The sequence below is a fragment of the Leptonychotes weddellii genome, chromosome 11 (assembly GCF_054177405.1).
Source record: "Leptonychotes weddellii isolate Sample4059 chromosome 11, ASM5417740v2, whole genome shotgun sequence".
Lineage (NCBI taxonomy): Eukaryota > Metazoa > Chordata > Mammalia > Carnivora > Phocidae > Leptonychotes > Leptonychotes weddellii.
Window position 1 is genome coordinate 71,158,574 of NC_138379.1, and position 15,319 is coordinate 71,173,892.

Here is a 15,319-nt window from a genome sequence, read left to right on the forward strand (position 1 = left end):
AATAAGCACTGAAATGAAACATCTTTATTCATATCTCTGCTCAAATGTCACCTTTTCAAAGACCTTCCCCGGCCAAACTCTGGTTCTTTTGTCAATGTAAACTGCTCTATCTTCTCATCCTTTTCCCCACCTGTTATACTGTATATTCATTTTTTTTTTGTCACTTGTCTCCTGAGATGTAAGCTCATGAGAACAGAAACTTGTATGTTTTGCTTTATTGCTTTAGTGCTCAGAAGAGTGCCTGGACTATTACAAGCAGTCAGTCCATATTTAAAAACAAATGAAATAATTTAATGCACCTTGCATAAAAGCTAGCTTAATGATAAATGGCATCTCTCCTTAAATTCTAAAGGTTTAATGTTCAATCCATGAAAGCACAAAACAACGCTTGGTCTGGTCTCCAAAACATCTAGACATTTAGACAAAGCAAATTTTTCAATTTAGTCACACATTGCTCTATATTTGTTATCTAGGATTAATCAGAGTAAAACAACAACAAAACCACAAAGCAATTAATGGGCTAGGGACCAGATATTTGTCAACGCTGAAGAAGCAGACTTGGACATTTTCCTTTTAGGACTATGGCCATTCAAAGCCTTCATTCATCATTGTGTGTTTGTGTTTTCAGTATCTTACAACAACCACCTGAACAATGCCACCAGCACTGGTTGTTCCATCAGCAAAGAGGATCATTGGAGTTCACCCGGAACATCTCACCACCATTTCACCCAGAAACAACTGGGATTCATTTCCCCAGGATTCAAGAGATCCTCAAATATGATTTCTGAAATTTTACAAGATATATTCCTGTCTTGCAGAGAACATCAAAATTTTCTGCAGAACCATGAGTACAATGTTATCAGGACATCAAAAATGTAGGACCCTTTGGACAAAGTCACCAGTGCCATGACCTCTTAGCCATGGCCAACAATTCTTCAATTTCCTCTCTTACCTTTTGGGGAGATGTGTCTCCAGGTAACCGTAGGCTCTGGTCTACCTGTTGCTATGCAGGTGAGGCTGATATTGTTCCCTTCATTAATGGAGATATCTGAAGAAATCTCCACAATTTTGGGAGATACTGTGGAAACAAAACAGAGAGAAGCGAAATAAAAATCTTGTTAAAACATTTCTTTGTTGTCTTACAATGATAGTTGGCAGAACAATGCAGGGGCTGAAATATCGGGGCTGTGGGAGTAAATGATGAGAAATTAGAGGAATTACCTTAAACTAGAAAGAAAATATCTTACCTTGAATTTAGCTTCTATTTCCTCCCATTTAAACACAGAGTCAGGGAGTCTGAATGGGAATGGATTCCACTGCAATATTGCAAGAACTGTTCTCCTAGCCTCCACCCGCTTCCTTCTCCACTCTCACCCCCACCCACCTCTGACACACATCCACGAGTCATTCTCCACACTGCATTCAGAGTCCTCTTTATATAATGCAATTCTGATTTTATCATATCTCTGCCTAAACACCTCCAGGTGCTCCCTATTGCCTACCTGAAAATAATCAAGCTTCTCAGCCCTGCATACTGCGCTGTTCAGAATCAAGCAACAATCTGTGTTTCCATTGACATTCCCAGGCATCCCCCCTTTCCTTACCCTCCCTGTTATCCCTGACCCGCCATGTCCTTCCTGGCCGTCACACATCCAGGATCTGTATTGTTCCTTATGTCCTTCCTGCAAAACTTCTAGTCATCCTTTAAGGCCCAAATCAGATGCCATGTTGTTGCAGCTTTCCCTACCCCTACTCCTCTCTGTCCTCCACAAATTTAAGTTACCGCTGCTTCTCATCTGTGTTCCCAGAGTACATTACACATACCTGGTGGGGAGTCAGAGGGCACACCAGTTAGGCATAACACACTTGGTCTCTTTTCCTTCTGCACCCTAAATTTAATCCCCCAAGGAGGGGAGGGATGTATCTAATTGGTAAAATTGGGAGTAGGATCCCTGCTTCCTTCAGTCTTTCGTTTTGGAACCAGGCTTCTCTTAGGAACCTATATTCTGTTGCGGTCCTCCTCATATATGATTCACAGGGACAGCAACCCACGGGGACTTGTAGACCCCACAGACAGCCAGCACTTGCCTGTGTGCACCTGTCTCATCTTGGGGATCCAAATTAGAAGCTTCTTGTTGCTGCACTTCTAAGCCTAATTCTCTAGTACCATCTTTACCCCCAGTGAATGTGATATTCAGTTCAAGTATGACTGCTCATTTGTCTTATCTGCCAATTGGTGTATAAAGCAAGGATGTCATTTATTGAGCTCCCAGACTGTAATTCTTGGCACTTATCCTACTACGTTTTGGTTATTTGCTTAGCATCTCTCATCCACTAACCAAGAACATTTTGACAGCCTGAGCCATGATGTACTCATATTTATAGCCACAGCAAAAGCCGAACCAATATTTATAGAATGGAATTATAATGGTATTCAAGGGAACCACTTTCCAGCCTGCTACATGTTCGTAACAACATCAGGACTGGATCACTAACATGTACCAGTTCAGCCCATGGACACTAGTTTTGACACCTTAGCTCTTTACAAATTAAGTGGCCCCTCCACCCAGCTCACTTAGGGTTCTTCATATGAGGTCCTTCCCTTGAATAAGCCCCCATTTGAGCCATCAGAGTATGCAATTCCAAGGCACATCATCCACCCAGTACACCATGCCAACTCTCCTGCTGGAGATCCGAGGAAACCTAAACGTCGACCTTATTCCCTGTCCCAAGGCCAGAGGATGACCCTCAGGTGGAAATCAGATTGATTGGAAATTTCTGTGATGGCCTTTGTTCAACTTGAACTTCTGATTGTGTTAAGTTTTCTTCTCCATGAAAAAGGAGTATCATGGCAGTATCTTCTTCTGGCCTTCGTTCTTGCATATTTTCTCCCACCCCTTTCTTAAACTCCAGCCAACTGAGAACACTCATTAATAAGCATGTGTTGTAATTTTGGTTCCTAATCCCCATGCCCTTGTTGCTGATTTTGGTCACTTAGGCTTTTCTCCCTAACCATGTATACCTATTGGAATTGTTCAAGGTACAGTTGAGTTACCACCCCTTCCATAACATCTTCCAGATATCTCTAAAAAGATGTGACCTCTCTTTCCTGGGGATCCCATAGCCTCCTCCAAGGCATTTAAAATAAACTTGTTTATGTTACCCCAGTCTCACCTTTCTTCTATGCTATAAAGTATCCGAATATAAGCTACAGAGCAAGAGCCTTACTCTTCTTTTTATTTTCTGCTGTCTTGAATAGGATGTCTGGCATAAAGTAAACACCATTTAATCATTTTTAGATTTAAATCCATATCGAGCGTCAGTGAGGCAGTGTGAGTATGTGTGTGTGTGTGTCTGTGTGTGTTTGCACATACACCTGCACTCTCACAATTATTTGGTAGGAGAGTCAATGTGGTGAGGGCTGGGGAGGGACCATTGGTTCTATGATCCAGGACTCCTAAGACATAACACTGCAATTTTATGGCTATACCAGTTTAAATGCTAGATTGAATCTTCCAGGACAGAAATTTAATTGATGAGTTAATGACTGAACACTTGATTTGCTGACTGTCTGAAGGATCCAAATTTTTAAAGGCTTTTAGTCTTTTTTTTAAAAAAAGATTTTATTTATTTATTTGACAGAGGGAGACACAGCGAGAGAGGGAACACAAGCAGGGGGTAGTGAGAGAGGGAGAAGCAGGTTTTCCGCTGAGCAGGGAGCCCGATGTGGGGCTCAATCCCAGGACCGTGGGATCATGACCTGAGCCGAAGGCAGCTGCTTAACGACTGAACCACCCAGGCACCCCTAAATGCTCTTAGTTTTAAAATCATTTAAACGTGATGTATTTTATTCAGAGTTTTAACCGGAACAGTCATTTCTTGCACCACCACTCCCCCAACCCATACATTTGCCTGGCCCTTGCCCCCACCCACCGCTGGCACCCACAGAGCTTGCTTGCTTCCTGGAGGACAGGCTGCTTGCATAATGACCGTGCTGGCCTTGCAGACGCTGCTTCAACTGCACAGGTAAGTAATTTATTGATCTGTAAAGCACTCCGAGATGCTCTGCAAGGGATTATGTCACGCCAATGCCATGCAATAAAATAAAAAATGATGGACTTTGTGAACACAGGGTGATTTAGGGTTTGTAGTTGGAAGTGTGCTTAAAGTACATTTTAAGTGGAAATCAGGCTGGGTAATGGATTACTCTTGCTTTGGAAGGGTTTACTGGGAGTTCATTTTCCTGGCTTCTTACAAGATAGCTAATCTGCTAATCATACACTAGAGAACAATGGACAGTCCCCAAGTAGAAGAGAAGGTGTTTTGGGCCAGAGCTGTTAGCACAGTAAGTATATTAAATGAGACAATCACACCTCATGCTTGGAAGAATCATGAATTGTCTCCCTCCACTAACAATTGGAAAGTGTCCAACTTATGAAGTAGAAGTTGAAGAAATGCTTGCTGTCCTTTCAATCCTGAACAGAAGTGCAGCTCAAAGGTGGCAAATGGCCCTGGATGAGTTTGAAAGGCAGACCATTCATGGCATCGAGCTGAGGTCGTTTGAGCAGAGGTGCAATCCCAATTATCAGAACTAAATTGGCATAGTGCCTAAGATGCTGGGGATTAAAAGTATCATTTTTCTAGGTGGCAAGTGCTAGCACACTGTCAGTATTTAAAATTAAATTGAATTGATAAGGATGCACTGGGCCTTAGCTAATTCATGTTCATAAAACTGTTCTGGTCAACTAAGATAGGGCTATTTATATATTTATATTGTTTCCATGGATACATTCTGCATCTTGCCTCTTCTCATTATGCAGGCTGTTAGAAACATATTAAGATTGCTTTGACTTCCTTCCTTCCTTCCTCCCTTCCTCCCTTCCTTCCTTCCTTCCCTTCCTTCATCTATATTCATTGATCAATTTCATATACTAGCATTGTGCTTAATACTAAGAACTCAACACTAAAAAAGACACAGCCCTTGTCCTCAAGGAGTTTGTAGTCTAGAAATTAAAAATAGGTCCAGAAGTATATCCCCTTAGGGCACCTGGGTGGCTCAGTTGGTTATGCATCTGCCTTCACCTCAGGTCATGATCCCAGTGTCCTGGGATCCAGTCCTGCATCACGGGGCAGGGGTGGGGAGTCCCTGCTCAGCAGGGAATCTGCTTCTCCCTCTAACCCTCACCTCCGCTCATGCTTGTGCACTCTCTCCCAAAAATAAATAAAACAAAGAAGTATATCCCCTTAATCTCTTGTGACGTAGAGAAATAGATCTGATGTTGAGGGAATACAGAGGATAGATACTTAAGTCAGCTTAGAGGTGGATGTCATGGAAGATTTTTGGATATATGACAGGTAAACTAAGCTCAAGAAGATAAGTAAAAGTGAATCTGAAGAGAAGAGGGAAGAGATTGTAGTTAAAGGAGACTACACAAGAAGAATACTATTATTAAGAGTTTTTGTGGCCAGGCATAATTGGTAAAGGACAAATAGCTGCTAAAGGAGCTTGTGCCAAAAGTCATTCAACAAGCATTGAATGAACACCTCCTAGATACACAACTGTGTTGTAGGTATATGAACGACATGCAGAAATATACAAATTTGGTTGGCCCTCTATGAACTTACAATCTGTTTGGGAAAACACTGTGTATAAACATCCCAGAGAGTTGAAAAATAAAGAAAATTTGTCCCCAGAATTGTGGGTGGTTGAATGTCAAATGAGTGGTACAAATATTAAGCTCTGTAAGTTAGGAAGAGGGAGGATCATAGCAAGTAGGAGTGTCAGAGTGGCTTTGCCTCGTCTCTCGAGTCTATTCTGAATACCATATGGAAATTAAAAAAAAAACAGTCATAAAGGCTGAGAAAGTGAAGTTGCTTCAAGTGTGACAGGAATATATGGGCACAAAAGGGAAGGCAGAAATCATGAAATGTATGAAGATGCAAAGTTGATTTACCTCAAAAACAAAAGAGAGTTGTGGTTGAGATCCTGGCTGAACAGTGTTCAAACTGGGCAGCCTTAGCCAGATCACTTCATCTCTCTGTGCCTGACTTCCTCATCTATGCAATGAAGAGATAATTTCATGTACCTCACAGTGTTCTTCTGAGGATTTAAGGAGTGAGTTTATAAAATGGACTTAAAGGAGCTCCTAGCAATGTGAAGTGCTCAATAAGTGCATTTTAATATTGTGTGTGCTTGGCAAACACATATATATAGTGTCAATACAGAATGGATGCTTGATAAATTTTAACTGACTCAAGGAAGAATGGGATATAACATCAATGAGGTAAGCGAAAGCCAAAGTATGGAACAGCCTGAATGACTAGGTCCTAGATTTTCATTCTATCCTATAGCCAATGGCAAGCATTTGGAATTATTTTTTTAAGAAAAGAATGCTATTATTTTTAATGTACTTTTAAGCAAAATAAATCTGGTAACAATGTGTCAGAGGGAATGGAATTGACAGAAATTAAAGTCAAATATATTAATCTATATTAGAGTGATATTCAAGGCATGGATTAAACTGCTAGCTCTATAAAGATAGAAAGAGAAGAATGGATTTGAGAGCAATGTCCAGGAAAATGTGCAGGTGCTTGATGATTCCTGGGATGGGGAAAATAGAAACAAGGAATCAAATATGAATGCCACTTTGTTCAACAGGAGCTGGATGGCTGAGCTAGCAGATCCCACGTTGTTACAGGAAGATCTTCTTTTGGGAAGGACATTATTTTGATGAGTTTGATTCTGTTTCAGACATTCTGATGGTGAGATTATCAAGGATATGCAGGCAGATCTATCCTTTCAGCAGTTACAGTGATACCATCAAAGGTCTGGGGCAATTTCCCAGAATACAGTTTGAAGGTAAACAGCAGGGGAGTGAGAACCAAAGCCACAAAGTTCAATGAGATGTGCTAGGAGTTCATGGTTCCTTAAAAAAGGTCATTAGCTTTTTTCCACCAACATGTATGTGGCATCTCTGCTGACTTAGAGTTCTGAATCTAGAGAACACACCAATATGGAAACAGGAAGACCAAGAAGTGAGTAGGTTATGTTTGGGAAGGAAGGCAGAAGCCCAGTGAGCCACACTCTGAATACAGTTCTACATTTAATACATTATGTTACGGTTTAATCTGGCTCTTATTAAATTCTAATTCAAAAGTGTAAATAATTAAATAAGATAATTATTGAAACAGTATTCTAGGGAACTTCTTCACTCTTGGTTTAGCTTCCACTGCCCAGGTGTTAAGTTTTAATAATTATGTCATTAATAAATAGCAATTTGCTGTTTTTAGCACACAGTAGATATCCTATTAAATCCAAATTAAGATGCTTTATTAAGCATTGCCCAGTCCTGTGGGGCTGGGAATGCACATAAGCTGCTTGGACCAGGTTACTCTGCATGACGCATGCAGATCTATGCATCCCAGATGGCCTCCTTTACTGCCAGTGAGACTCTCCTCTTGCCTCCTCTCTTTAGCGAAGATCTGAGATGTGCACGGCAACTCAGGATGGTTTTCACAGCAAGGGCTCCGTCACTGCTAAGGCCTTGGGACCTCTCTCCTTACAGTATTAAGAGGACCAATCTGGAACAGCCTTAACTTTCCTGGTTTCTGGACCCTACACAGAGACTCTCAGGTGTATGTCAATAGCCTGGTGCATGAATGTTCAATCTTGATAAAAAATCTCTTAAAGATGCAATCAAGCAGATGTTGGTTTGTGAACTAATCCATCTTTTTACACTGGCCACTTTGGACCAGGGCAAAGTCTAGTGCAAAAAATGGAATCAGGCTATGGTAAAATATGCTTGATCTAGGACCTTCTTTCTTTCATCTAGACTGAACAGAGAGGAGAGGTCACGAAGCATGAAAACTCCTTCCTTGATGTCAAAAGCCCTTCATGAACCAGACCTTGCCTCTCTGTCTATTCTCATCAAGGCACTTTCTTATTCTCACTCCCCTGGCTCCCCTTCCTCCTGATACACCACAAGCCATTCATTCCTTGACTCAGATCCATCTGCTTGTCTTTCTCCCTGCTCTTCACCTGGCTGGTTCTGTCTTATTCTTTAAATCTTAGCTCCTCTATGAAGCCTTCCTTGATCACTTTTTCTAAAGTGGAACCTCCCAGGCCAGACAGTTGCATAATTGCCTGCCTCTTCCAAATAAAATGTAAGCTACAGTGCTCATCTTGTTCATTGAAGTGCTCTGCACATACCATCATGTCTGGCACAGCTGTTCAATAAATATTTTTTGAATCAATGACTTAGGGTGTTTTTATAAGACTGTTTGGAAATGCAAATAAATTAAAAGGAATGACCTTCCTCAAGACCTTGAAATGACCCCTAAAGACTCTCAGCATCTATAATAATACTGGTAGTTACTATTTATTAAATACCTACTGTATAATAGATGTTTTACATATATTGCTTTATGCAAAGATACTATTTCTAAAATGACCACTGTCCTGGTTTGCCCGGAACTGAAGAGTTTCCTGGAACATAGGACTTTCAGTGTTAAAACCAGAAAAGTTCCAGGCAAATGGGGTGTGTTGGTCAATCTAATTATTTCCTTTCCTACATTTAAAGATGAGGATAATTATTTGCAGAGGCATCAAGAAAGTTGTTCAAGGACATACAACCTAAAATTGCAAAGTTGTAGGCTGTTTTTTTTTTAAATGAGGGATTATATGAGATAGAAAAATTTTTTAAAAAGCATGTGGAAACAGACACCAAGTACATACACACACATACACAGGGGCACTGACACATTATGAATCTCTGTTGTGCATTAGATATTTTACAAGGAGTTTGACTCCATTATTTGATTTAATCTTGACAGAATTCTGTAAGGCAGTACTACTATTCCTATTTACAGATGAAGAAACTAAGGCTTAGTGAGATTCTTTCAATATGCCCAGTTATTCAAGTAAGTGTCAACAGTGGGACCTGAATGTAGATTATGTGTGATCCAAGATATATTGTCTTCATATGGAGAGTTAAGTCCAGAGGAATGCAGATTCCCAACACTGTGACCTTTGGGGCTTGCTGAACTCATCAGTCCCTCAGCCATCATTCCCCTTTACCTCTCTGCGTGAATATCTATATGCCCACAGTACATTTGGGAAAGGGAGCCCTCTCTGTTCATTTGTATATGGTGCTATTCTCTGTCAGAAGAGTGAAGGGGAGGTTTCAATAGTATATTCCATGGACCTTCCCACATTTGCATAAATATCTCTTCTTCCCCCCCTGCTCCATCACCAGCACTTCCTAACCAGCACCCTCACATTCAGCTTCCACTACTGCGAGCTGAGGCAGGGAGCTGTAGTCTTTTTGGGTGGCTTTCATCTGAGGCAGCACCATAGCTGCTGCTTCCCACAACCAGGTGTTCCTAGCTATTGCTCCACCATGGCAGAGAAATAATCAATCAAATCCACTGCTGGGTCCACTGAGACCTTATTTGACTTATTTGGACTGAAAAGACTAGTCAGTCTGTCCTTCTATCTTCTGTCCTTCCTTTTCTCCTTCCTCCCTCCCTTCCTTCCTTCCTCCCTCCCTTCCATCTTTCCTTCTTCCTTCTTTTCAATATATATTTATGTATTATATTTACATATTATGTATTTTATATATATATATATATGTATGTATGTATTTTATTATGTTATGTTATCACCATACATTACATCATTAGTTTTTGGTATAGTGATCCATGATTCATTGTTTGCATATAACACCCAGTGCTCCATGCAATACGTGCCCTTCTTAATACCCATCACCGGGCTAACCCATCCCCCCATTCCCCTCCCCTCTAAAAACCTCAGTTTGTTTCTTGGAGTCCATAGTCTCTCATGGCTCATCTCCCCCTCTGATTCCCCCCCCTTTCATTTTCCTCTTCCTTCTCCTAATGTCCTCCATGCTATTCCTTCTGTTCCACAAATAAGCGAAACCATATGATAGTTGTTTTTCTCCGCTTGACTTATTTCACTTAGCATAATCTCCTCCAGTTCCATCCATGTTGATGCAAATGCTGGGTATTCATCCTTTCTGATGGCTGAGTAATATTCCATTGTATATATGGACCACATCTTCTTTATCCATTCGTCTGTTGAAGGGCATTTCGGCTCTTTCCACAGTTTGGCTATTGTGGACATTGCTGCTATGAACACTGGGGTGCACGTGGCCCTTCTTTTCAGTACATCTGTATCTCTGGGGTAAATACCCAGTAGTGCAATTGCTGGGTCATAGCGTAGCTCTATTTTTAAATGTTTGAGGAACCTCCACCAAAAAAAAAAAATATTTTGTATAACAGAATGCACATTCCAATATTGTGGGTTCTGTGGGACTTTTCATCCCTTGATAAAAAGAACCCTAACCTTTGCATCAGAAGATAAGATGAGACCAGACCCAACAATTACTAGCTGCATAAACTCATGAAAATAATCTAACTCACTGATTAGTTTAATTATGTTACTATCTTGCCTCTTCAGAATAGATGTTCTATGCATCAGACAAAACTGTGAGAAATCACATTTTAAACGTAAGGTAATATTCAAATGTGATTTATTACTGTTACTAAAAATGTGTACTTCTAGAGGCCACTGTGAAGATAAATACAGACATTAGGAGCTGTGGGGGAGGTGCTTCAGTATCGAGGTTGAGATGGGACCCCATCCTTCACCAAAGTGGATGCTACCCACTATTGCAGGTGAGCTAGCAGTTCGGAGACGAACATATCTTTAGGTGAGGATGAAGGCTGCTACCTGGGGTGGGGATGTACAACAGGACCCCACTTCCTTGCTGGCAGTGTGCTTGCTGGCTCCACTTTCCAGAAGGGAAAGGTCAGATTACAGACATTCGGAATCCCAAACCATAGTTTGAAAATGTTCTTAATGACAAAGCACAGGCAGACTGTTATTTCTTTTACCAGAACCCTTTTGTCACTTCTTACATCTCATTCTTTTTCTCTCTCCATATTAAAACCCTTCATGTTGGCTGGAAAATCATGAAGCCCTGAGAGAAAAGCTAGTGATTTATTCAGGATTAGTCATAAACCACTGGTTCTGAAGTTTGGAGTTTGTTCCTTTCAGGATCAGCTGAAATGTGGAAGGAAGTTTTTATGAGCTCTGCTTCCTGACCCAGTTTAGTCATTCCTGATAGAGACGTAGGCGAATAAAATAAACACCATGCATTCTTCACTCTATGCTTTCCTGCTTCTGGGCATATTAGTGTAAATTGAATTTCACAGCAACTTACCTGTAACTGTAAGTGCTCCATTATATTTGGCAACATCCAAGAAATTGCTCAGAAGCCTCTCTTCATCAATTGTTTAATGTGGGAACATAAGGGTATTATTGCTAATCATGATGTGGACCTGCCATCCAGACAGGACTGGTTGTTAACCAGTTTCTAGTAGAATAGCACTTGCTTTGGGTTAAATGTGCATGACTGCCTTCATGGTCCACTTGCCAAGCAGGACCAGATTTTTAGGGACCAGGTCATAAAGGAAGGAGAGAGGGAATGGGAAGGGAAGGGCCACTGAACACCAGCTATGCTAAGCACTTTGCTGGAGTTTGACATTCACTGCTTCCTTTTAAATCCTCATGGAAATTCGTACCCATTATCCCCATTGCACAATAAAGACAACAAAAATCAGAGAATTTAAACAACTAACTCAAGGTCACATACAGGAAATCAGACAACTGCAATTCATTAATAAAGTGTCCCTAAAAAAAATCAGCTAAGCTTTACACAAACTAGAGGTCCTCAAAATCTAAAATAACGCTATCCAAAAGGGACCCAATTAATAATCTGCTTCAATTACATAATGACATGAATAAAAAGGGAAATTCAAGATAATATTACTTTTTATTATTATTCCTCATAGAAGAGAACTAGTATTTGTTGAGTACCTAATAAATACTAGGTACTTGTCATGTATTTTCCGATTTAATGCAAAACACTGGGGCTTTAAATAGCTAACAGTGTGCTCAAAGCCACTAACCTAGAAAGTGGCAGATCCCAGACCCAACCTCTTTCAAAGGGTTTTGGAGATCAAATGAAATATGTAGGTATAATTGAAATCACTTAGTGAACTGCTAATCATTCCACAAATGAATGCTATTGTGATTGAGATAATGCAGAGTTCAATCAATTAGTGGTAAACAGCATAATTGTGTGCTGTAAAAATCCACCCCGGAATCGCTGACCAGGATTTCTTTAGAGCACACCTGTGACATTTTCTGACACGCGTGTTTTCTTCACATGCGTCTCCAAGGTGGTGGCTGGCAGGATGTTTCTGATGCCCCCTGCTTCTAATTCCTGCCCACCAGGAACTGTCTACTCTTGTTTTCACCAGCAGCCAGAGCCTGCCACAAAGTCTCTTCAAGCAGTTTCCTTTGTTCCCTTGGTCTCTGGCATCCGGCTATGTCTCTGTCTTCCTAAACGGAGAATGCAGCTGATGTCTGTGAAACTCAAGTGGCCAGTTAAGGTAAGCTATAGAACTGTGTCTGCCACTTTGCTCTGATCACAGACCCTATCAGCTATCCCCTCCTCCAGAAAGACTTTTTTTTGCATAAGCTCCTAAAGGTCTTTAGAGGAACGAGACACAGACCCCATCAGGCTCAGGGCAAGGCTGGCTACCCCGAGCCTTAGCTGGAGAAACTCTTCAGATACATTGCAGTTTTAGGAGCCTACAGTTCCTGTGGTGCCACTTCATTTTCAATAGGGGTCCTTTTTCTCCAAATTTAGGAAGAGGTTAGCTAACTCTGCCCCTTGGGTGTTCTTGCTTCTGCTCAGAAACCCACCTTGTGGAGAGAGGAATGGTCTTTCTACAACGCTCAGTGCTGTCACCCAACCCCAGGACTGAGTTCACATTTCTCCATCTTGTGACAGTACAAGTAACCACATATGTAAATGTGTCTGTCATCACAATCTCCTGGACTCCTGGCAACGATTCTCTTCGCGCATACTCTCCTCTTGCCCTTAAGAGCTGCCCAGGTGGGCAGGTACCGGCCATTCCCCTCTCTAGGCTGTCCCATCCAGGTCAGTTGGAGACAAGGGGGCAGAGATGGAGCCCCTGGTTCCTGGAGGTCCCACATTCAGCCCTGCAGAAGTCTGCTCCCTGGAGCTGCCCATCTGCTGGCTGCCGATGGTGCCAAGCTCACTTAGACTCTCAGCTGCCTTGGTGGCATCTTCCGTTTTCATTCCCAATTGCCTAAAAGCAGTGGTAGTTATGCACTCATACACGGGCTATCAAACCGTGTGCAGTGGGGGACTCTGCTGGCTGCAGTCGGGAGGCTGTGGTGAGTCCTCCCCACCCCAGCCTTGACTGTGGTATTGGTATGGCTTCTCCACAGGCTCTTATCTTTCCCCTCAAGTACGTGCAAGGTTGAACTCAGAGGAAGGGAGACAGCCCTGGGGGGGTTTCTGCCTCTCTCCATCTGAGCACTGTTATCACTTATGCCAAAATGAAAATCTGAGTTATACCCACACTCCCTGTCACCATGGTCTTCGGGAATAATTTAGGCATGTGCAAGAAACATCTCATTATCTGGCCTTGAATCCTGAAGCCCCACAGCTGTCCACTGGCCCCATTGCTGTCCAAAGTAACTTGTCAGTTGGTTTTAAACTGATTTCTTGTTCTGAGGCCTTATTGCCACTAAATCCCTCATAAAGGTTAAGGTCTGCGAACAGATCAAGGTGAAGCCTTTTCCCCTCCAGCACAGGGGGCAGAGACGCAGGCTGGTCTGTTTTAAGCTACAAGTTCTCCGTGATTGTGATGGCTCTGTTAATCCCCCTGTGAAATGTCACAGTGCTGGAGCAAGTGAGGGAAGCAGTTGGGGAAAGAAAAAAGTTCCAACATGACTTCTTGTTAATACAAAGCTTGTCAAACACATCACCTAGAAATACCAAATGTCTTTATTAGATTCTTTTATCTCCCCCCGAGACTGGAGGGATGCAACCAGTTGCTTCTCGGTGGAGATGTCATCATCCAGAAACTAATTAAAGGCTATGCAGGAAGCTGGGTCTCTCGCACTCTGGAGAACAAAATGCATTAACAACCGGAGTAAAAAAATATATATATATATTACAAGTGAACTTTATATCGAAAAGGGCAAGTTGGGAATTTGACAATAACTCTCTTTCTTGAGACCTCATCAGCTCACAGCAGGCAGAATTGGGCCCATCAGGATGTCAATGAATCTTGACACGGGGCCATCTGCTCTCCTGCATCACTCAGACAGGGATTTCTGCTCTCCGGGTACTGAGGGGTGGAGACCACCTGACCAAGGCTTACTATGGGAAATACAACTGCATGGTCTTCATGCCAACATCTGCCCTTCCCCATTAGAATGCAAGACATGCGCACTCAGGACAACATTAACCTATCTGTGCACATCAAGGAGCCTCACTTCTCCCTCTGTAAGAAAAGATGATCTAATAATTACCCTTCTCATAGGGCTATCCTGGGGATTCAATGAGTTCAAGTGTATAAAGAGCTAAGAACAATATGGTGCATACAGTGTGTGCTCAATAAAGGATAGCGATTTGGCCTACTTGTCATTTTTATTTCATTGTTCAATAGAAAACTTCACTTACTATGTCTCAAACAGAGTTCTGGATTCCTACTTACCCCATCTTAGTTAATGACATCATCGTCTATTTAGTTGTTTGGGACAAAGACATAGGAACCTGTGATTTCTGTCTTTATCTCGATTTCTACACCCATTATGAAGTCCTGTTGGACTTATCTCAAAAATAACCCTCACCCTGCCTTGCTCTCATTTTCTTCCCTCTTACTACCCAGGTCCACCATCTTTCTGGTCCTCCGACTTCTACCACTGACATAGACATTCCATTCCCTGCATCACAACTGGAGTGATTAAAAACAACGTAACTCAGATTGCAACCCCTGCTTAAAAACCTCTAAAGGCACCTGACTGCAGTGAAATTTGAAGTTCATGCCTGTGTCTCTCACATCGCAGGTCCTGGGGGAGCTCTGACTTTCCATGGACTGCTTTGCCCAGAATTAACTCCGCTCCAGTCCCCTGACCTGTTTTCTGTTCCCTGAAGGTGCCAAGCTGGCTTTTCCCTCATGCCTTTGCGATTTCTGCTCCTTTTCCTGAAATGCTCTTTTCCCAGATCTTCATATGGATAGTTGGTTGTCATTTGGTTCTTATTTCAATTGTCACCTACTGTGCGTCCTTCCTGACCGTGCCATGCAAGACAGCTTCCTACCCAACCTGGTTACCCTGCTTGCATTATCTTGGGGCACACATCCATTCCCCAAAGTCATAATTTGTTTGGCATTTGTCATTTACATTTTCTCA

At 41.9% G+C, this 15,319-nt stretch overlaps 1 protein-coding gene across 1 annotated transcript in view; it reads right to left on the reverse strand.

Annotated features, from left to right (window-relative positions):
• Positions 1-935: 935 nt before the first annotated feature.
• Positions 936-15,319, reverse strand: part of LOC145716028 (protein CEPU-1-like) — a 759,467-nt gene continuing 745,083 nt past the window's right edge. Inside the window, exon 4 of the mRNA XM_081797345.1 lies at positions 936-1,078. Coding sequence (XP_081653471.1) covers positions 936-1,078 — 143 coding nt within the window. The remainder of the gene's footprint in view (positions 1,079-15,319) is intronic.